Source organism: Coturnix japonica, chromosome 10, assembly GCF_054131305.1.
Source record: "Coturnix japonica strain WE chromosome 10, WE-NBRP24, whole genome shotgun sequence".
NCBI classification, from domain to species: Eukaryota; Metazoa; Chordata; class Aves; order Galliformes; family Phasianidae; genus Coturnix; species Coturnix japonica.
Genome location: NC_140672.1, coordinates 266,945 through 288,644, shown reverse-complemented (window position 1 = coordinate 288,644; position 21,700 = coordinate 266,945). Strand labels below are relative to the sequence as shown.

The 21,700-nt window shown below is 60.3% G+C and overlaps 2 protein-coding genes across 15 annotated transcripts; one reads left to right on the top strand and one right to left on the bottom strand.

Moving 5' to 3' along the window:
• The first annotated feature begins 89 nt into the window (after nt 1-89).
• Nucleotides 90-21,057, top strand: OGDH (oxoglutarate dehydrogenase). 14 transcript variants are annotated; one of them, XM_015882924.3, is made up of 25 exons: nt 105-141; nt 664-740; nt 6,203-6,451; nt 9,734-9,922; nt 11,412-11,502; nt 13,909-13,953; nt 14,341-14,456; nt 14,788-14,942; nt 15,276-15,422; nt 15,543-15,633; nt 15,745-15,924; nt 16,567-16,695; nt 16,911-17,090; nt 17,321-17,473; nt 17,999-18,101; nt 18,298-18,426; nt 18,588-18,738; nt 18,937-19,064; nt 19,138-19,316; nt 19,392-19,463; nt 19,751-19,873; nt 20,016-20,088; nt 20,288-20,451; nt 20,569-20,723; nt 20,818-21,057. In XM_015882924.3, exons 3-25 carry the CDS (start codon nt 6,230-6,232, stop codon nt 20,936-20,938), a joined length of 3,096 nt encoding a protein of 1,031 aa, XP_015738410.2. In that variant the 5' UTR covers nt 105-141; nt 664-740; nt 6,203-6,229; the 3' UTR covers nt 20,939-21,057. The 14 variants fall into 14 exon arrangements, with proteins under 14 accessions (XP_085366104.1, XP_015738410.2, XP_085366101.1 ...); XM_085509978.1 differs by lacking the exon at nt 13,909-13,953 and having other exon boundaries at nt 90-141; XM_085509975.1 differs by lacking the exons at nt 11,412-11,502; nt 13,909-13,953 and adding an exon at nt 11,626-11,728.
• Nucleotides 752-2,490, bottom strand: LOC107323637 (interleukin-1 receptor antagonist protein). The gene is made up of 5 exons (XM_015882931.3): nt 2,236-2,490; nt 1,924-2,153; nt 1,664-1,834; nt 1,319-1,464; nt 752-1,239 (listed from the first exon to the last, which is right to left on the bottom strand). Exons 1-5 carry the CDS (start codon nt 2,274-2,276, stop codon nt 1,027-1,029), a joined length of 801 nt encoding a protein of 266 aa, XP_015738417.2. The 5' UTR covers nt 2,277-2,490; the 3' UTR covers nt 752-1,026.
• Nucleotides 21,058-21,700: the final 643 nt, after the last annotated feature.

The window sequence follows — 21,700 nt, the reverse complement described above, 5'->3', positions numbered from 1 at the left end:
CCCCGCGCTCAGCGGCCGCCGCCGCTTTCAAACCGACCAATGGGGAGCGCCGCAGTGAGGGGGCGTGGTGGGCACGGGGAGCTGTGATTGGGTGAAGTCAGAGGATGGGGCGGGGCCAACGGAGACACATGGCCGATAAGTGTAGGGAAGGGGATGGGGGGGGAGTGGGACGGATGGGGGGGGGTTTGGGAAGGGGGTCGTTGATGGGTCTGGGAAGGGGGGTCCTGGGGGACATAAAGGGGGTCTGGGAGGGACATATGTGGGTCTGGGAAGGGGGTTTTGGGGGCATAGGGGGGCCTGGGGGGGACATCGATGGGTTTGGGAGGGGCTCTGGGGGACATAGGGGGCTTTGGGAGGGACATATGTGGGTCTGGGGGACATAGGGGGGGTCTATGGGTCTGGGAGGGGGGTCTAGGGGACATAGGGGGCTCTGGGAGGGGGGTCTGGAAGGGACATCTATGGGTCTGGGATGGGGGGTCTGGAAGGGGGGGTCTGGGGGACATAGGGGGGTCTGAGGGCGTTTCTAAGAGGTTCTAATGGTCTGCAGGGGGTTCTGGTTCTGATGGGGGCTTTGTGAGGCAATGGGGTTGGCTGTTAAGGGGCAGTAGAGCTCGGAGGGTCGTGGGCATCCCGAGGGCAGCAGTCGCTGTCTTTGCCCCCCAGGTACCCGCCGCTGTGTGGGCAACGCTCCTCCAGCCTGAACCACCCCGACGACCCCCAGAGGGACCCGGTGAGACACGGTGAGACACAGTGAGCCACACATCCACAGGGAGCCTTTATTTGTGAGAGACAATAAATAGCTCCACCCCAACGCGGGGGGTGGGACAACAACGTTGTGATCAAATATAAAAAATATATAAGTTAAAAGCAACAGGTAACGAAACATAACGGTGTGACTCGGGCCCACGGGGCCCAGAGCGGCTATTCCACGTGGAACAGCATGGAGGGGCAGCGGGTTGTACTCGGTACATACAGCACGAAACCAGCCACGGGCCGGTTTGGGTTTGGTTGGGTTGCAGGGGGCACTTAGTGCCCGCTGAGCTTGTAGGTGGCGATGTTGACCTGGTCGGGTTGGTTGGTGATGCCCACGGGCTGCCGGGGCTGCAGGGACGTGCAGATGAACCAGCCGGGGAAGGCGGCCGACTCGAAGCGCGTGGTGCCCTCGGCCGGGCTGTCCAGGCGGTAGAAGATGAAGCGGGTCAGCTCCACGCTGTCAATATCCCGCAGCACATCGGCTTCCTGCCATACGGACACGGGGGGGTCAGCGGGTGCTGGTGGTATCAGAGTGGGATATGAGGATGGGATGGGGGCTGCTCACCTCCAGCTGCAGGGTGGGCTCAGCGCCGCTCAGCACACACGACATGTACAGCTTGTAGCCCTTGATGCCCAGCGCCACCGGCATCTGCCCGGCTCCAGAGCTGCCCCGTGGGCCACGGGGACGGTACAGAGCGATATTGAGCCTCACTGTGGGGAGAAGGGATGGGTCAGTGGGTGTGATGGGGGGCAGGGGGTAGGGAGAGGGATAGGGGTCAGGAATGGGGATAGGGGGTAGGTATAGGGACAGGGATAGGGGACAGGGACAGGGGTAGGGGGTAGGGACAGGGATAGAGATAGGGGGTAGGGATAGGGGTAGGGGATGGGGATGGGGATGTGGTGCCCTCACCTTTCTGGCTGGAGGAAGGCCCCTGGAGGTGCAGGGCCACCAGCTGTGTGGGTGACTCCAGCACGAAGCACTTCTGGTTGATGTCGAAGATGTCGAAGGACTGTGAGCGGGTGTAGCGGAAGGCGGGCGCCCCGGCGTAGCTGCTCTCCAGCCGCTGGAAGGTGACGGGCTCTATGGGGGGCAGGAGGGCAGGGAGGTCAGCGGGTACCAACAACAGCCCAGCCACCATCCCTCCTCCTTGTCCAGCACCGTGCTCCTACCAAACACCTCCTCCAGGAGGGCGCTCAGGTCGCTGTCATTGAAGTCCCTGCTCCTGGGCCTCCGCAGCAGTTTGGTCATGGCCACCACCAGCACGGCAGCGTGCCGAAAGCTCCGGGCGCCGCGTCCCTTCCTCACCGTCACCTGCACGTCCACTGAGCCGCCGGGTCCTCCCGTCCGCACCTTCTGCTTGCAGAGGCAGGACGGGCCGTAGAAGGTCTCATCGCTGAGGCTGGAAGGCAAAGCAGACGTTGAGCTTTGAGCAACGTGAAGCTCAGACCCACCCTGAGCCCCCAGCTCATCTCAGCGCTCACCTGCTGCTCTCCAGCACGTCCAGGTCGGGAACAAACGCCATCTCTGTGCTCTCAATGGGAGCTGAGGGTGAGGCTGCCTGCAGTGCTGTGGGTGCTGTGGGTGCTCCTGCTCCTCCTGCTGCTGCTGCTGCTGCCTTTGGAGCTGTGAGCGCTGCTGCGGAGCGCTGGGTTTTGAAGGGTTGCTGGAAGGAAGCGGCACCCAGCGGGATTTCCACGTTTCGCAACGGTCGGAGATTGCCGAGTTTCGTTATCTGCTGCAACGCGGCACCGGCGCCGCCTCCGTGCTGCTGGCTGCGGGGCAATGCGGGGCAATGCAGGGCAATGCGGGGCAATGCGGGGCCCATGGGGGCTTTGGGGTCACTGTAGAGCTCAGAGCGTGCTTTCTGCTTTGGGGCTCAGAGGGGCTGTTTTGGGGTCAGTAGGAGACGCAGAGCTGCTGTGATTTGGGGTCACAATGGGGCACAGTTTGGGGTTGGTATGGGATGCGATAGAGCCGTGCTTATTGTAGAGCTGAGTGTGCTTTTCACCCATGCTTTGGGGTCAGAGCGGTGTTTGTCAGGATGATGCTTTGGGGTCAATGTGGGGCTCAGTGGAGCCGCCCTTCAGAGCTGTTGTGGACCACACAGCAGATGATGCGTTGGGATCAGTGTGGGGCCCAGCAGGGCGTTGCTTTGGGGCCATGCACAGAGTGGGGCAATGCTCGGGGTCTGGCTGACACATTGGGGCTGCCCCATGGCCGCCAGTGCCCCCGATGACGCCAGCTCTCGTCAGGGCTGCAGCGAGGCCAGATTCCCCTATAGGGGCCGGTGGTGTAAGTGCTGCCGCTGCCCCATTTCCCCACCCAGCCCCACTGTTTCCTGCCTGACCCCACACGTCCCTCTCCCTCTGATTGCTGTCTTAGGGATGTTGTCCACTTGGGCTTCCTGCCGCTCAGACCCCACATCCCCATTGCCGTCCTATAGGGCACCACATCCAGCCCTGGTGGCTGCCCCGTGGTTGCGCCACGCTGGACGGGGATGTGCGTGTGTGGGGTGTGTGGGGCGGCCGCGTGTTTTCCTGCAGCCGTTTCACTTCCCAAATGGTGTCACTGTCCCCACAGGACGTGACTCAGGGCTGGACCCTCACGACCCTCCCACCACCACGTCTCCGTTCCCAGGATGTCCATCCCCTGTGGGCAGCGTCCCCACGCTGGGTTTCATCATCGTGGACGTCCCCGTGGGGGGATGATCCCATAACGGATGTTCCCCACACCCGGAGGGCTCTGCACCACAATGGCCATCCACAATGTGCATCCATTGTGTGCTGCAGACCCCAATGGTTGGATGGCCCTATAGATGGATGGATGGATGTCCCTATGGATGAATGTCCCTATGGATGATGTCCCCATGGTTGTATGTCCCTACGGATGGATGTCCCTATAGATGGATGGATATCCCTATAGATGTATGTCCCTATGGATGGATGTATGGCCCCATGGATGGATGGATGTCCCTACAGATGGATGTCTGTCCCTATGGATGATGCCCCTGTAGATGGATGTCCCTACGGATGGATGTCTCTATGGATGGATGGATGTCCCTATAGATGGATGGATATCCCTATAGATATATGTCCCTATGGATGGATGTATAGCCCCATGGATGGATGGATGTCCCTATAGATGGATGGATGTCCCCATGGATGGCTGTCCCTACAGATGGATGTCCTTATGGATAGATGTCCCCATGGTTGTATGTCCCTATGGATGGATGTCCCCATGGATGGATGGATGTCCCTATAAGTGGGTGTCCCTATGGATGTATGGCCCTATAGATGGCTGGCTGTCCCTACATCTGGCTGTCCCCATGTATGTCCCTACAGCTGTCTGTCCCTATGTATATCCCCATGGATGGATGGCTGTCCTTATGGATGGATGTCCCCACGGTTGTATGTCCCTATGGGTGGATGGCTGTCCCCATCTATGTCCCTATAGATGTATGTCCCCATGTATGTCCCTATAGCTGTATGTCCCTATAGCTGTATGTCCCTATAGATGTATGTCCCTATAGCTGTATGTCCCTATAGATGTATGTCCCTATAGATGTATGTCCCCATCTATGTCCCTATGGCCGCCCCCCCCCCCCGTTCTCAGCGCGGTTCTTTGGGGGCGTGTCCGTCGTTGTGGGCGGGGCGACGCGGTGACGTCAGAGCGGGGCGTGGCGACGCGGGGCGGCAGCCGGCGGTTGGGGGCCGCTGTCAGAGTCGGGGCCGCGAGCGGCAGCGCGGAGCGGCAGGTACCGGGATGGGGGACGGGGCGGGTCGGTCCGGTCCGGTTCGGTTCGGTTCGGTCTGGTCCGGGGCCGGGCGGGTCGGGGTTGTTGTGTTGGGGGGGGCGGCCCGAACCGGGTCCGTGTCCTTGGCGCCGCCGCCAGGGCGCCCCAGGGCGGGGGAGGGGGCGGGGCCGCCGCGGGGACGGACGGTCCGCTCGGCCAATCGGGGGGCGGCGACGCGCCTCGCGCCGCTCTGATTGGTGGCGGAGGGCGCGAAGGCCGCGCGGCGGAGGCGGGCGCTGATTGGCGGGCGGGGCGCGGGGGCGGGGCCGAGCCTGGCGCCCTGCAGCACGTGGGAACCGGGACCGGAACCGGGTCGGAACCGGATCGGAACCGAACCGCGAGCGGGGCCGGGAGCTGTGCAACGATGCCTTAATGCCTTAATGCCTTAATGCCTTAATAATACCTTAATGCCTTAATGCCTTAATGCCGGCCGGGAGTCCAGGCCCGGCACTGCTGCGCTGCCGTCACCTTTAACGGCAGCAGTTCTGTACCGGGAGGTTCGGATGGTTCGACCCAAACGCTCGGCACCAAAATCCGGCACTTTAAGGGGAATCGGAGCCGCAACGGGGTGAAACTGCGACCGGTCCGTGGGGAACCGGCAGAGATAGAGACAGAACGGGGGGGTGTGAGCTCATAGAGCCATAACGGGCTGTGAGCCGCCATTATAGAGACATGGGGGCGAAAAGGAGCCGAAAAAACATCAGGGGTGACCATAAAGTGATGGGAAAATCAGTGTGAGGCTGTGGGGGCACATCCAGTGTGGGACGGGTATGGGATGGACACAGGACAGGGAGTCTCGTCAGCCCATTCTCATTGCTGGGGCTGTATCATTGGCCTTTATCGCAGTGTGAGTGGGGAGGAGATGGGGGGACCTGCCCAGGACCCCACACCCTCTTTGGTCCATGGGATGCTGAGTTGTGTTGTGGCCCAGCTCCTCCTGCAGTCACTTCTCCCATTGCCCCGCAGTTCAAGGTGAGCTGTAGCACCTCGGTCTCTCGCTGCACTCCCAGCCCCACACATTGTGGGGTCAGCCCCATCCCCCTCAATGCACTGAGAGTCACTGCGGGCTCCTTGTCAGATGGATGGAGGCCAGAGGCAGCGTGAGTAATGCAGCAGGAATGGGCCGGGCTGAGCCGCTCTGCTCCACGCGCAGCAGGAAGGGGAGCGAAGGAGAAAGCTCTGGTTATACAAACCCTGCTCGGGGTGCTGTGCTGTGTCCCGGCAGGACGGGGTCAGCTGAGCGCAGGGCAGCGCAGCATCCAGCTGGTAAGAAATAAATCAAGTCGCTGGAACTTTCCGGGCTGGTTTGGCCCCTGTTTGGGTGGCATCCTGCAGCTCCCAGCCCCGACTGTGCTCCTACACCCAACAGTGCTGGGCTCTGATTCCATGCGGTGCTGTCCCAATGCACACCATGGGCACGGGGCACTGCTGCCCATGGCCTGGTGTGAGCTGGGCACCTCGCAGGGCTCCCTTGTGCCGCAGTCACGTGCCCATCAGCTGAGTGCATGGGGAAGGGATGGGAATAAATCAGCAGCAGCTCCGGGCTGTTGTGCGAGCAAAGGTTGTTGCTCACTTACGAAGCTGGTGCCAGGGGTGACGGTGCTCGCGCTGCCTTGCGCCCCTTCCTAAAGCTCTGTTTGCTTCTGTTCCCACAGGGACTCGTGTGAGGCCGTCGGACAAACATGTTTAACTTAAGGACTTGTGCAGCAAAGCTGAGGCCGCTCACGGCCGCTCAGACTGTTAAGACAATTTCCCAACAGAGGCCGGCAGCGCCCAGGACGTTTCAGCCCATCCGGTGCTACAGCGCGCCGGTGGCTGCCGAGCCTTTTCTGAGCGGGACTAGTTCAAACTATGTGGAGGAAATGTACTATGCGTGGCTGGAAAATCCCAAAAGTGTACATAAGGTAAGGAGCAGCTCCCCGGGAAAACGCCTCCGCTTCGGTGTGTGCGTGGCCCTGGGGGCAGGTAATGCAGCGTCCCACGAGGATTCATCAGGGTGTGGATGTCTGTTCCTCTGCGCTCAACTGAAAGCAGCAGCTGCATCAGAAGCTTCTCGTCTCCAGAGCGACCACCCTGTGCTTTGTGTGCAGCCAACACGTCCTGGATCACACATGGATACAAGGAACGGCTTCATTGGGAATCCGTCCTGCCGAGCTCCAGATGTTGTCTGCTCTCCAGCCCTTACAGGAGGGTCCATCCTGGGGGTGACAAGGAGAGGGTCCCCCTCACATCTCATGTCCCGTTTGCTGTCTGTGCCCTGCTGAGCGGGGCCGTGTGTTGGTGCATCACTGCAGCACGAGGCAGAGCTGTGGGCTTTGCTCCTGGATGGTCGGGGCATTTCTGAAAGCCCGCCGTGTTTTTCCCCCGGCGTCACACAAAGGAAGTTTTACCGCAGGGAACGAGTTTCAGCCTTACTCACATCATCTGTAAAAGGGTTTCGTGCACGTTGTGGTGCTCCCAGGGCAGACTTATTGTGCAGCTGTCACACGGGTGCTCAGGGGATGTGGAAGGAAGTTGGTGCTCAAACGCTTGTGTCAGCAATGAGCTGTTTTCAGAGCATTGACCTCACGCATCCAAACAGCCTGTGGGAGCCCTAAGGCAGGGTCAGAGCCAGGTTCTCATCAACCACTTCACTGCCTTCCCTTTATGCAGCCAGCGTTGTGCTCAGGGCCCTGTGCCATCCGCAGACCTCAGCGCAGCCTCTGAGTGTGGGCTGGCTTAGAGCATTGCTGAGCACCTGAGGAGCCCCAGGGCTGCAGCTTGGTCCCACTGACCGAGGTTTGCAGTGAGTGTTGCCATCACTTGTGTACAAACAGGTCTCTGGGGCTTTGCCCTGTCTCTGCCCTGGGTGAATCCTATTCTGTTTGGTTGCTGCTGTTGGTCCCTGTGCTGCTGGTGTGGGTCAGCCCTGTGTGCTGTGTGGATGCTGAGGGTCCTGCAGCTGCGGGTTCTCCTCTTGGAGATCTCCAAACCCAGCTCCGGGGGGTGGCTGGGAGCTGGGTGGGACCAGAGGGGCCTGGAGATGCCTCTGTCTGCAGCCATGTCACGCTCCTGTGCTGGTACCCACATCAATCCCCTGGCAGGAAGTCATCACATCCCCATGGGGACTTCGTAATTTGCCCAGGACCTCGGGGAAAAACCGAGCTGCCAGGGAGGCGCTGGCGTGTCCCAGCTGATAGCTGGGTCAGGGTGCGGCGGCCAAACCCAGCAGGCAAAGCTTATCTCTGCAGCCAGCAGAAACCCAGCGCCTGTCCTGGGCAGGGCTGGGAGGAGCTGGGATTTCTGAGCTTGGCTCACCAGGAACCTCCTGCCATCATCCGTCCCAATGTGCCTCCGGGCGCCGAGCAGGGCCAGCTCAGTGAACTCACTTCCTCCATCCGGGGCTGATTGCTGAGGTTGCAAAACGTGTTGATGTGCTGGTTTCATTTGAGGAAGGAGTTTTTTCTGTTGTTGTTTCACTATCTTAAGCTTTTTTCCTCATTCTGTCCTTCATCTGAACTCCAGTTTCCCATTAGAGAGCTTTGCTGGAGTCAGATGAGCAAATGGGAGCTAAGCTGGGGAATAGGAAAGGGTGGAGGGAATTGTTGGGCGGCTGCTGGGAGCCTTCCTGGTGCTGGCCCCTTCCCATTGCTGCTCCTACAATGAATGGTGACACACTGCTGGCTGGAGGCTGGGATGCTGTCAAGCAGCCCCTGAACACGACCATGCTGACAAGGGTCCAGCTTTGCCCCTACGCAGCATGGTCTGCTCCTGCTGCTGCTGTGGGATCGATATGGGCAGGAAAGGCTTTGGGAACAGCATCAAGTGCTGTGCAGAATTGCAGACAGGGAGCACTGAGGGCTGTCCCCTGTGGAGGGATGCCAGTATCGTGTTGGGGAAGGGCTGGACCAGCATGACTTGCCTTTGGTAAACGGGCACCGGCTTTTCCCCATCACCCGCTTTGTTTGGTCTGTAGCAGTTTCTGGGAGGACCCGTCCCATCCCTTTCCCAGGAATCACAGTCCTGTTGTTTCCTGGCTCCTCTTTTGGGAGCTCTGTAGCTCTTGCTGACCTCAGTGCTGCCTTGGCCTTCCCCACTGTGTGCCCTGATGAGGTTCTCACTGTCCCTGGGGGGTGAAGCACAACTTCATTGCAACCTGTTGGGTCAGGGTGGTCTGTGGTTCCCCCTGCCCTTAGCAGGGGATGGCCTGCCCTCGTTCCTCCTGCGTTTTGCCCTCGCTGGGGGCCCAGCCTGCAGCCTGCCGTGCCCTGCCATTACGTTGGGCAATGAGGCGTTCAGTGAAAGTCCGATAGCGCTGCACCGCACCCTGTTTGGAGAGCTCACAGCTGAGCTTTTCCTTTCGGACCAAAAGCAAAGTGCGTCTCCGAGAGGCAAAGGTCTGCGGTGTCAGAGCGGACGTCACGAAGGCAGCAGCTCCCAGTGAGCTCAGTCCTGCTCTGCAGCAGCCAGAATCGCAGGCAGCAGGAGGGGACGGGGTGGTGGCATCGCTCTGGGAGCAGGAAACAATGGCAGCACGGTCAGGTGCTGGGTTCAGTTTGTTCATTTTCTTTCTTTATTCTTTTTACCATCGAGGGAAATGAGCTGCGTGGATATCAGTTACAGCTCCAGGTCTTTCCAGGTTTTATTTATGTTCCTCCAGTGTGACTTGCTTCTAAAACTGTTCACCCTGGGCAGCCACGTGTTGGGCATCCGTGTGAGCTGGGGAGGCTGGAAATAGCTGGGGCAGACAGGCCGGGTCACTGCAGTGCGCCCAGAGCTGCCTGCAAAGGTTACACTGCAGCTCCTGTTCCCAGGTACCAGGGGGAAGCCCCATCTTCTGCCCCAGCCCCACATTGAAGGCTCTTTTTGCCACCTGTACTTCTGAGACCTGGGTGGGAAGCGATGGACCACGTAACCTAAGGGCTGGAAGAGCTTGAATCCTTGTCCGCATACAGCTTCACCTTTTTGTCCATGGTCTCTAAAAATCAGGATCGAAGCACTTGAGGCAGCATCGCCCCGTGGGGTTTTGGTGCACGCTACAAAGCAGACTCTTCCTCCTGCTCTTGTTGTTAACGTGCTGTTTTCCCCTATGAAGGCATCAGGGTCCATTTGTGCTCCTGTCGCTGTCCTGTCTGCTCCATGGAGGAGCTTTGCACTGAGGACATTTGAGTTGCACCTGCTGATCTGTCCCCATTTTTTCCCTCTAGTCATGGGACATCTTCTTTCGCAACGCCAACGCCGGAGCTGCTCCAGGCACTGCTTACCAAAGCCCCCCCCCGCTGAGCTCCAGCCTTTCCGCTCTGTCCCAAGCACAGTTCCTGGTTCAAGCACAGCCCAACGTAGACAAGCTGGTGGAAGACCATCTGGCAGTGCAATCTCTTATCAGGGCATATCAGGTAAGGACGCAGCGTTGCGCCGAGCACCGCGTTACCCTCTGCAGCCTTCCCAGCAGCTGCCATGTGTGCACAGCCCCTCACTGTAACACTGCCTGACAATGGGAAGCTTAAAGCCACTGCCACCCCCCAGGGCAGAATCAGCCTCTGGGGAGAAATGAGTTCGTAGCAGAAAGGAAACCTGCAGCACGCACCCATGGCTGGGTTTAGCTCAGGAGAACGCTGAGATGCATTCCTGCACCCATCATTCTTTCCATCGTTCTCTCACTGTTGTTTTGCCCAGCCATGCTCAGCTCTGGGGCACTGCTCTGCTCTGCCTGGGCTGTTCGTGAGCCCCCTGCACTGTGCGTGGGAGCTGAATGTGGCATCATTGGAGGCAGCCACGTCCAAGCAGCAGTGTGCACACAGAGCCCTCTGCTCCCCCTCTGCTGTCTCAGCCCTGCAGTAGCTCTGCTGGGAGGTGGTTGTTCTTGACCTGCTTTTTCTGATCTGGATTGAGGAAGTTGCAGCCGTAGTGGGGAGGTTCCAGGTGGGGAGGCTGAACGTGGTGTGCAGGCGGGTGAGGGCCAGCAGCCCGACCTGTGCTATGTGACCTACTTAACCACCAGGCAATTAACTTCCGAAACCAGGTGGAGCTGGAGAGGCCCTGTAAGGATTTGTGAGCGGTGTCCCTGCCCTGTGCTGGCTCCTGGTGGTACCAGCACCGGTCTGTTCCTCCCTCATAGCAGTGCTTGGGAGCCCGGTTCATTATTTCCTTTACATGACTGCTGTGGTCTTGTTAGGGCTGGGGAAAACAATCTGCCTCTGTGTCCCTGTGGCAGAGGCAGCCATGGAACCCGCATGGTGGGACTGCTGCCTTGGGGGGCTCTGTGTGCCAAAATGGGGGGGAAAAAGAGGAAGAAAAGAAGCACGAGAGAAGACCCCATCCTTGTTCCCACCTCCGGATGGAGGAACCCAACTTGGGAGGGCACTGCAGCCACTGAGCCCTGGATCTGCTGACCCCGATGTTCTGGATGGCCCTCGGTGCCCAGCCCTTGTCATCGATTCTGGGGCATCCCATAACACAGCTCAACCCAGTGGGCATCGTGGATCCAGAGGGCAGCACTGAGTATTGGAAATGAAAGCCATGAGTGCTGAAAACAAAAGCAGTATGGACTGAAAAGGAAAGCAGTAAGCGCTGGACATCAGTAAGTGTGGGAAGGAAACTCTCAGCGGTGCCAGGGGCAGCAAGGAGGATTTTCAGGCTGAAGAGTGCAGCTCTGGCTGCTGAGCTCTGTGGGGAGGCGCAGGTAAGTGGGTGGCAGTGGCACAGCGCTGCTGGGCCCTTCCCAGTGCTGTGCTGGGGGCTGCTCCAGGCTTCAGAGCCATGGAGTGGGGCTGGGACCCTCCCTGCTGGCTCTATGGGAGACATGAGGAGGGAATCTGCATGAGGTTGTGTTGTTATTGCTTTAAGGAACATCAATGAGTGACTAATCTGTGTTGTTGCTTCCAGGTCAGGGGCCATCACATTGCAAAGCTCGACCCTCTCGGCATTAGTTGTGTAAATTTTGATGATGCGCCCGTAACTGTTTCTCCAAACGTCGGTGAGAATTACTCTGCAAATTAATTTGAATGTAATTTAACTTTTTTACCCCTCCCCTCTTTTTGTTTCTCTCCCTCTCCCTCCTGGTACCTGTCCTCCCCTCCATTCCCGGCCCATCTCATAGATTCGAGGGCACCATGTAGCACAACTCGACCCCCTGGGCATCCTGGATGCGGATCTGGACTCATCCGTTCCAGCCGATATTATCACATCCACAGACAAACTGGGTGAGGGCTTTGAGAGCAGTTAGTGCTGCATTGCTTGAGCTCCTCTCTGTCTCACAGCTTTGTAGGTAGAGCGCTTACACCAGAGCAGGGGAAAGGTCTGAAGTTTCCTTCCTAACCACGGCTCCAAATCAGTCTGGGGAGCGCAGCGGTGGCGGAGCAGCTCTGCCCCCCCCCGGCCATCACTGCTCCACGTTGGCTGAGCTCTGAGCTCTGACTGTGCCAAGGAAGCTTTGGGATGCGTCCCCACCTGGGTAGGGGTGGAAGTTCCCCTGCTTGGCAGTGAGGGATGATGCATGTGTGTGTGGCACAGAAGGGGGTGAAGCTGTAACGCTCAGTGCTCTCCAGCACAGCAGCAGGAGCTCCGTCACCCCGCTGCTGCTTCCAGGGCTGGTCCTTTGCTGCAAGGCATGCTCCTAACCTAGAGTAGAGCTCAGCGATGATCACTAACCTCGCACAGCTGCAACAGCCCATCTGGATTCTGTCTGTCTGTGTCTGTCTGTCTGGACGGGTCGCTCGCCCCGAGCCTCGTGCTGCTGGGCTGGGATGGAGGAGCACAGGATGCTCCGTGTGTGGCTGTGCAGTGCAGCCCTGTCCTGGCTGCATTGCCTGGGTTAACCCTGACCTCTGCCGCAGCCGGGCGGTCGCTGTGAGTTCTATTGTGGAGTTGTTGCTGAGGTTTGGCACCGTGGCTCCCGGTGTCCATTTAATTACCAGCAGTGCTTAACGAGAGCAGGGAGCGAGCTGTGCTGCTGCTGCCAGCTGCTGGTTTGCACCGGGGCTGGGTTGTGTCGGCTGCCACAGCCACTGTGTGATGCAGTTTGTGCCATCAGGAGCACCAGATGCAAAACCTCATCCCATGGATCCTGAGATGAAGCAGCTCATGATGAGCTGAGCAGCGCGGGGACACGGCGGCTGGGAGGAGAGCTGCCATCCCCTGCTTGCGATGTGCAGCCATCCCACGTGGCTCCATGCGGTGCTGCTTCCTTAATTGGCAACGGCCTCATCGCTGCCGAGCCAGCACTGCTGCCTTCCTACATGGGAGCTGACCCACACCGTGCTGTGCTCACAGAGGGCGCAGTGGATGGGCTCTATGGGGCAGGATGCACATTGTGTCACATACCGGGTCCCCATGGCACTGCTGGGTGGTGTTTCCCACTGGCAGCCCAAGAGATGCTGCAGGAGGTGATTGGGCAGGCAGTGCTATGGGAGGCTGCAGCACATCCTTAGCTCTGACATGGAGAGAGATGGGTTTGAAGGGAGATGGGTGGCTGCAGGTGTAGGTCAGTGTAGGGGGAGCCCTGTCTGCCTGCAGCCCGGCCCCGTGGCTGGGGTTTGTCAGGAGGACAAGGGCAGATTTTCCAGCCAGTGCAAAAGATCCGCCGTAAGCTGTTGTTTGCAGAGAAAGCCAATTTCTAAGCAAATCCTGCTGCCTTTTTGCTTGGGAAAAGTATTTCCTAACACTTGGGCTGCAGTTAATTTGTGGAGCAGTTAATAAGGGCAGTGTTTGTGAGGCTTGTCCTGGAAACAATCCTTTGTTTCCTATTTCTGTGCATTGAGATCCTTAAAGGTCAGCTGTCACAGCGTGAGCTGCAGGCAGCTCCTGCTCTGACTGTGCACATCGGAGGGGCTGGGTGCCTTGTCTCTAAGCTGATCTTTTGTCTCAGTTGCCTTTTGTTGGGTTTGGAAGCTGTGGGTGCAGCAGAGCAACCTTTGGGTTAATGCAGGAGTGCTGCATCCCATGCAGAGAACCCCTTGTGCTCAGCCCCGTTCTTGCTCAGGAGCCGAATTGCTCCTGCGTGTGGGTCTGTCTGTCCATGGAAGGACCCTTTGGCACATCAGCTGTGCCCACAAAACCCTCTGCTCCCTTTGGGCCGTGCTCCAGTTGGAGGTACTGCCCACTAGAGGAGACCTCAACCCATGCAGCCCAACTGCTGCCCAGTGTCTGATGCCCATCCCTCCCCCGTCCCACATTTACCACCAGGACCCTTTGCCACGTAGCACAGCCATCCTCCACCCCCCCCCTCTTTGCCCCCGTTGGTGCCCGCTCTGTTTGAACGCTGTTCTCTGTCTCATTTTTAGACTCGTGTTTCCCCACGGCCGTTCTCCTCGCGGTTTTTTCCCTTTACTAACTCTGACTGCGTCTCTCTATCTTCTCCCTCTGCACCCCCCGCTCACCCCAGACCTCGCAGTGTTCAAGGAGCGGCTGAGAGTGTTAACAGTGGGAGGTACGCACCGCGGCAGCCCCAACCCTCTGCAGCTCAGGACTCTCTATAGGTTATTCTGGGCCCTTTGGCTATAGGCGAGCGGGGCGCGCGGTCGGCGATGCTTCACCCCGAGCTGGAGCGTTCCCTGTAGCAGCACCGGGTGCCCTCTGATTTGCACACACCTTTTGCTCCATGGCCTTTCGTTGTGACCTGGTTGTCTCGTGCTCGATGTTAATTGCTGCTTGGTTGATGCTCTCAAACCTCCTCCGTGCTCATTTTGGGTTTTGTGCTGCTTTTATCCCCCTCCCCTCCCCTCTCCTCCCTTCCCCACCTGCGGCCGTTCCCCCCCGGCTCCATCCCTTCCTTCTCTCTCTGCTTCCGCTCTTCCCCCCCACCGCAACCCTGCAGGATTTTATGGGCTGGACGAGTCCGACCTGGACAAGGTTTTCCATCTGCCCACAACCACCTTCATCGGAGGAAATGAGTCGGCTCTTCCGCTCCGGGAGATCATCCGCCGCCTGGAGGTGAGGGCTGTGTGTGTGCAGGAGCAGCTCCTGCAGCACAAGGGCTGTTTGAGCAGCGCTGTGGCTTTGCTGCAGGTCCTTGTTTCCTTCCTGCCTCACTCCCTATTCCTGGCTGACCTCAGCAGGGTGATCAGTGTCTGAGATCAGCAGTGGGGTCCTCCTTCCCTGCCTTAACATGGGGTCTGCTCCTGGGAGGTGCAGCTCTGCTCGCCCTGCTGGGTGCTGAATGAGGGGACCAGAGGATGCCCTGGCATCACACAGAGCTTGGAGGGGTCTGGGGGTGTTTGCGGCTCCCAGCGGTGCCTGATGGTCTGTGCCGTGCTCTGTGCAGATGGCGTATTGTCAGCACATCGGCGTGGAGTTCATGTTCATCAACGACCTGGAGCAGTGTCAGTGGATCCGGCAGAAGTTTGAGACCCCGGGGATCATGCAGTTCACCAACGAGGAGAAGAGGACGCTGCTGGCGCGCCTGGTTCGCTCCACCAGGTACGTGATGAGCAGCGTGGCCGTGGCCCCCATTTAACCCCATTTATTTTGTGCTGGATGGCTGCCCCTGCTGGACGGTCACCACCCACATCACCTCTCCTTGGCGTCATCCACGCGGTTACGACACAGGGCTCACTCATGTGCTGCCATAGCGCTGGCACTGAGCCTGCAAAGATGATGCTGGAGAAAACAGCTAAAAATAAGGCACTGTTCAACAGCAGCACAGCAAGGAGTCAGTGTGCACATGGGGTGGGGAGCTGGGCAGACAGAGGGGCAGTGGGGTGAGCAGGGGATGTGCCCCCTGTGAGCTCCCATCTCTGCTCCCCCTTCCAGGTTTGAGGAGTTCCTCCATAGGAAATGGTCTTCGGAGAAGCGTTTCGGTCTGGAGGGCTGTGAAGTGCTGATCCCAGCCCTAAAGACCATCATTGATAAGTCGAGTGAGAAGGGAGTGGATTATGTGATCATGGGGATGCCCCACAGGTATGTGTTGGGACCCCATCCCCTCCATAGCTCTGGGCTGTAGGGCTGCCCCCTGTCTCTGTGCTGGGGGAGGCACTGGGCTGTGCTGCCTGCTGCTCACTGCCAGCACTGCTTTCACAGAGGGCGCCTGAATGTCCTCGCCAACGTGATCAGGAAGGAGCTGGAGCAGATCTTCTGCCAGTTCGACTCCAAGCTGGAGGCTGCTGACGAGGTGAGCCCTCCTCCATCCCTCAGCAACCCGCAGGCCGTGCTGCTGTGAGCTGCATCTCAGCACTGCCTGCAGCGCTGCACTGCAGTGCCGTGACCCCCCTCCCTCCCCCAGGGCTCCGGTGACGTCAAATACCACCTGGGGATGTACCACCGGCGGATCAACCGCGTCACCGACAGGAACATCACCCTGTCCCTGGTGGCCAACCCGTCCCACCTGGAGGCGGCCGACCCGGTGGTGCAAGGCAAGACCAAAGCAGAGCAGTTCTACTGCGGGGACACGGAGGGGAAGAAGGTGAGCAGTGACGTCGAGGGGCTGCCACACAAACTGCCGTCACCACGGCTGCTCCCGCGTCTCCCCCTGGTCTCTGCTGGTAGCTCCTGCCATTGCTTGACCCTGAGCAGGGCTCCCATCCCCAGCATCAGGGCTGACGCAGCTCCACGCTGCAGGGTCTCACTGTGTATGGGTGGGAGTGCTGGGGGCACCGGGATGGCTGCACCCACGTGCTGGGGGGGTTGTGCCCAATGTCACAGCCTCATTCATCGCCTGTGGCACTTCAGAAGTGGAAGGGTGGGATCAAAAGTGCTTCCCTTCCTCCCACACCGCGAGGGCTGGCAATAAGTAGAGCAGCTCTGTCCTCGCCTGGCAGGCGTCCTCAGGCAGCCCCCAACTAAAGCAGTGGAGCAGCTGATGGTACAACGAGCTCTGCCACAACGCGCTCCTTCTTTTGGGGTGAAAACATGCAGGAAAGGTGCACTGATCCCAACCCAGTCCCTGGAGCTTTGGAGCAGACGGGTGTTGGGGTGGGACAATGACCCCGAGCATCCCACAGGGATCACAGCAGCTGCCACTCAAGCGCTGTGGGAAATCATTGCACTCTCCCATGGGGCTGAGATGCGGCTGCAGCACCACTGAGTGATGTCCTTGGCCCCACAGGTGATGTCCATCCTCCTGCACGGAGATGCAGCGTTTGCAGGGCAGGGAATTGTGTACGAGACGTTCCACCTGAGCGACCTGCCCTCCTACACCACTCACGGCACAGTGCACGTCGTGGTCAACAACCAGGTGAGGGGCTGCCCAAAACCAGGGGGGATGCTGCGGCTCCAGTGCTGGGATGGAGCTGGGGAAGCCCGGCTCTGTGCAGGCCCAAGGCCTGGAAGCCTCCTGCATTCCCCAGGTGCCATGCAAGCTGATGGAGCGTGCCTGGCCCGGCGCCTGGCTTCAGTGCCAGCCGGGATCTGCAGGCAGCAGGTTGTTCCACATCCCGTCCTCCCCTCCAGATCGGTTTCACCACTGACCCACGCATGGCGCGCTCCTCCCCGTACCCCACCGACGTCGCCCGCGTGGTCAACGCTCCCATCTTCCACGTCAACGCGGACGACCCTGAGGCCGTGGTGTATGTGTGCAACGTGGCAGCAGAGTGGAGAAGCACCTTCCATAAGGACGTGGTGGTGGATTTGGTAAGGAGGTGACACCGGGCTTTGCGGCTCCTCCAGCCTTTGGGACACGGTATCAGAGGATGTTTGTGCCAGGTCCTGAGAGTGTGATGACACTGGAGGGAAAGTGCAGCCTCTGTCTGTACACCTGCCCTTGTTGCTGCTCCCTCCTGGACCTTCCATAGCACACAGACCCCGGCTGTGCGAGGCACAAAGGCTGCAGGGCTGCTCTGAGTCTCCCTCCCTCCCTGTAGGTGTGTTACAGGCGCAATGGACACAACGAGATGGACGAGCCGATGTTCACGCAGCCCCTGATGTACAAACAGATCCGGAAGCAGAAGCCGGTGCTGCAGAAATACGCCGAGCTCCTGATTTCACAGGGGGTGGTGAATCAGCCGGAGTACGAGGTACTGACACCAGGGTGCAGCTGGGCAGCGCTATGGGGCGTGGGGTGGGGGCAGAGGAGCTGGAACCCCCCAGTGCCCTCCAGGGCTCCACGACAGAAAGGTTTCAGGGCACAGCATATGGGATGCAGGGCACTGAGCACACAGACCTGCCCTGGCTGCCCCACAGCCTTGTGAGGCCACTCGGTTTGTTCAGAGCTGGGGTGGCATCTCGTGGGCCCATCGCCGCTCTCCTAAAGGTGGCAGAGCTGTGCTGCACCGCGCTGTGACTGCGCTGGGAGCTGCGGCCATGGGCTGTGCCAGCTGGGAGCAGGAACATCACGTTCCCATCTCACTCCCTTGATCCCTGCAGTGCTGAGCTGCTGCAGAGCTCTGCCTTGCAGCACTGAGGGCTGGGGCTGAGCTCAGGGCCCCCGGGGGGTGCCTGGCATGGGGGCCCACTCTGAGCCCAGGAGCCCCATGAGCTCGTGCCAGCTCTGCTGCTTGGAGCCTCCTCAGCAACGCGGCTCTGCTGCTTCTGCCTCGCAGGAGGAAATAGCCAAGTATGATAAGATCTGTGAGGAGGCCCATGCACGATCCAAGGATGAAAAGATCTTGCACATCAAGCACTGGCTGGACTCCCCCTGGCCTGGTAAGTCGCTGGCAGCGGTTCAGTGAGCACATAGCCCGGCTTCTCCGGAGCCTGCTGGGATTCTGGTGCCCTGACAGCTCTCAGCAGACACATGCTCATGGGGTCAGGGCACGGTGCTGGCATTCCTGCTGCTGCCCTCGGGGTGTTGGTGGAGCCGGGCATGGCCCTGCAGCACTGACTGCTCCTCTGGACGCAGGTTTCTTCACTCTGGACGGCCAACCCCGCAGCATGAGCTGCCCCTCCACCGGGCTGAACGAGGAGGACCTGACGCACATCGGCCAAGTGGCCAGTTCTGTGCCCGTGGAGGATTTCACCATCCATGGAGGTAGGAGCACTGGGGGGTTCAAAGGGAGCTGTGGTTAATTAAGGGAGGAACACAAGGAGCAGCTCATCCTTGGAGCTGCCCAGAGGGCGCAGTGTCAGCCCATGGGCAGGTTTGGGGATGGAGGTGTCACCACCGCCGCCATCCATCGTCTGCCCCTGCAGGTCTGAGCCGAATCCTGAAGACCCGCGGGGAGATGGTGAAGAACAGGACTGTGGATTGGGCCCTGGCCGAGTACATGGCGTTCGGCTCCCTGCTGAAGGAGGGCATCCACATCCGCCTGAGCGGGCAGGACGTCGAGAGGGGCACCTTCAGGTGGGGCAGCCCCTGGAAGGGATCCCAAACCACGCGGCCTTTGTCCTTGGGGTTGTTTATTTTGCCACCCTGCGCCACGATCCCCTGCTGGCAAAGCATTGCACCGAGCAGCTGGGGAGGGGGAATGGCCCAATGAGGCCCCATGAGGCAGCAGCTTGTATTTGGCAGAGGGTGACGCTGTGCTTCCCTCCCTTCCAGCCATCGCCACCATGTGCTGCATGACCAGAACGTGGACAAGAGAACCTGCATCCCGATGAACCACCTGTGGCCCAACCAGGCTCCCTACACTGTCTGCAACAGCTCCCTGTCTGAGTACGGTGTCCTGGGTAAGAGTGGCTCTGCACCGGGGGGCCACGTCCCCACTCCTCCCCCTCACACCCCCCTTGACCCGTCCTGCAGGCTTCGAGCTGGGCTTTGCCATGGCCAGCCCCAACGCCCTGGTGCTCTGGGAAGCCCAGTTTGGGGACTTCCACAACACTGCCCAGTGCATCATCGACCAGTTCATCTGCCCTGGGCAAGCCAAGTGGGTCCGGCAGAACGGCATCGTGCTGCTGCTCCCCCATGGCATGGAGGGCATGGTGAGGAACCACCCCCCCCCCCCAGACCCCCGGGTGCCCCCAGCCTGGCTGTGCCTTCACTGTCTGCTCCTGCAGGGCCCTGAGCACTCATCCGCCCGTCCCGAGCGGTTCCTGCAGATGTGTAACGACGATCCTGACGTCTTCCCTGTGAGTGGGGCTCAGCCCGACCCCCTGCTCAACCCCTTCCCTCCCCCATCCTTGCTGGGCCCTGACCACCATAAAATTTGAGGGTTGGTGGTGGCCCTGGGGTGGGCAGGGAGGGCATTATCCCACATTGGGGGGCACGATGCACGGCTGTCCCCATTGCTGGGGTCTCTCTGTCCCCATGTACTTTGGGAGGGGGCCGGGGGGTGGCAGGGCTGCGTGCCCGGAGCTGCGGGGCCATCAGGTGCTGCTGTTCCTGGACACCCCCTGACCCCCCCTTGTTGAGGCAGAAGCTGGATGACTTCGACGTGCGCCAGCTGTACGACTGCAACTGGATCGTCGTCAACTGCTCCACTCCAGCCAACTTCTTCCACGTGCTCCGCCGTCAGATCCTGCTGCCCTTCCGCAAACCGGTCAGTGCCCGGGGCTGGGGCAGCTTTTGGGTGGAGCCTTTGGGTTGAAAACCAGCGTTGTCCTTGGGCAAATGGAGCAGGGCAGCTGTGCTCCCTGCGAGTTCTGGCTCTGCTCACCTCTTGTTGTCTCTCCCTCCCGCAGCTCATCATCTTCACTCCAAAGTCTTTGCTGCGCCATCCCGAAGCGCGCTCCAGCTTTGATGACATGCTGCCAGGTACGGTGCTGCAGGGCCGCGTTTGCCTCCTGGGGGGCGAAGGGCAGCAGCCGGGCGGTGTAAAGTCCTGCTGGCAGCATCCTCGTGCCGTCCAGCCTCGTGCTGCAGCACATTGGGTTCCTGACATCCCTTTGGATGTCACAGAGGCGCCGTGGTCACCCTGGTCGTGCTGTGACCGCGGGCTCCCATCTCTCCGCAGGCACCAACTTCCTCCGCGTCATCCCCGAGTGCGGCCCCGCGGCTCAGAGCCCGCAGAGCGTCCGCCGGGTGCTGTTCTGCACCGGGAAGGTTTACTACGACCTGACCCGCGAGCGCAAGGCGCGTGGGATGGAGGCAGACGTGGCCATCACCAGGGTGGAGCAGGTGAGACCAGTGTGCCAACACAGCTCCGGGTGCATTGAGCCCATAGAGCTGTGCTGGGCTGTGGGTTACCCATCCCCATGTCACACTGGCTTCCACCTCCCCCCTTTGTTGCCACAGTTGTCGCCGTTCCCCTTCGACCTGCTGCAGAAGGAAGCTCAGAAATACCCCAACGCTGAGCTGGTGTGGTGCCAGGAGGAGCACAAGAACCAGGGCTACTACGACTACATCAAACCGCGCCTGCGCACCACCATCAACCGCGCCAAGCCCGTGTGGTAGGAGCCCGGCTGGGGGTCTCCATGGGGCAGCACCGCGCTCAGGGCCGGCCCAGAGCCCCCCAACCACCATCATTTATCTGTCCCCCTGCAGGTACGCAGGACGGGAGCCGGCGGCCGCCCCCGCCACCGGCAACAAGAAGACGCACCTGACGGAGCTGCAGCGGCTGCTCGACACCGCCTTCAACCTGGACGCCTTCAAGGACCTGGCCTGAGCCCCCCCCCCAAAACAGCCGCTGCTGCTGCATGCGTGCGGCTCTGTCCGTCTGTCTGTCTGTCGCTGCCTCCCGCCTCCGTCCTCAACTACACGCAACTACAAACCTTGTCAACCCTCCGCCTGGACTCCTCTGTGCCGCCACATGGGGATGAGGGTCCGGGACCCCCACACTGAGCCTGAGCCCCCAGTGGGGTTGGGAGCCACACACTGATGCTGGCATCCCTTGATGAAGCCAAGACGTCTCCGTTGGGGCTGGGACCCTTCCAATTGGGGCAGGGACCCCTCTAATTGGGGCTGAGTCCCCCCCCCTCCATTAGGGTCAGATTCCCCACTGACCCCAGACCCCCATTGGGGATGGGATCCCCCGAGCAGTGAGGTTTGCTCCCCTGCAGGGCTGTTCCAGCCCGTTGCTCCCAAAGCCGGGGGCTGCAGAGGGGCTGGGGGCTCCAGGGTCTCCATCTCAGTCCCGCCGGCTCTCGGCTGCCTCGCGCTGGGGGCGATAAGGGGTGACGGGGGGGGGGCGCTGGGACCCCACCTCAGCGCTGCCCACGTGCGGCGCCTCCTCTGCCGCTGTGACACGGCGCTGCGGGCCCGTGGGAGCCCCCCCCCCTCGGTGCCACCCACCCCACGTCACCCGCGCGGAGCCTCCGCCATCCGCCGTGGCATCACGGCACCGTGGCATCACGGTATCACGGCACCGTGTCATCACGGTATCACGGCACCGTGTCATCACGGCATCATACCATCCTGCCCCCCCCCC

Bases quoted from the DNA above. Each gene is read 5' to 3' on its own strand.
- LOC107323637 (XM_015882931.3), bottom strand. From the start codon at position 2,276: ATGGCGTTTGTTCCCGACCTGGACGTGCTGGAGAGCAGCAG. The intron at 2,154-2,235 runs GTGAGCGCTGAG...TTTGCCTTCCAG, and splicing joins GACGTGCTGGAGAGCAGCAG to CCTCAGCGATGAGACCTTCT. The intron at 1,835-1,923 runs GTAGGAGCACGG...TGCCCCCCATAG, and splicing joins CCTCCTGGAGGAGGTGTTTG to AGCCCGTCACCTTCCAGCGG.
- OGDH (XM_015882924.3), top strand. From the start codon at position 6,230: ATGTTTAACTTAAGGACTTGTGCAGCAAAGCTGAGGCCGCTCACGGCC. The intron at 14,457-14,787 runs GTGAGGGCTGTG...TGCTCTGTGCAG, and splicing joins AGATCATCCGCCGCCTGGAG to ATGGCGTATTGTCAGCACAT. The intron at 18,427-18,587 runs GTAGGAGCACTG...CTGCCCCTGCAG, and splicing joins GGATTTCACCATCCATGGAG to GTCTGAGCCGAATCCTGAAG.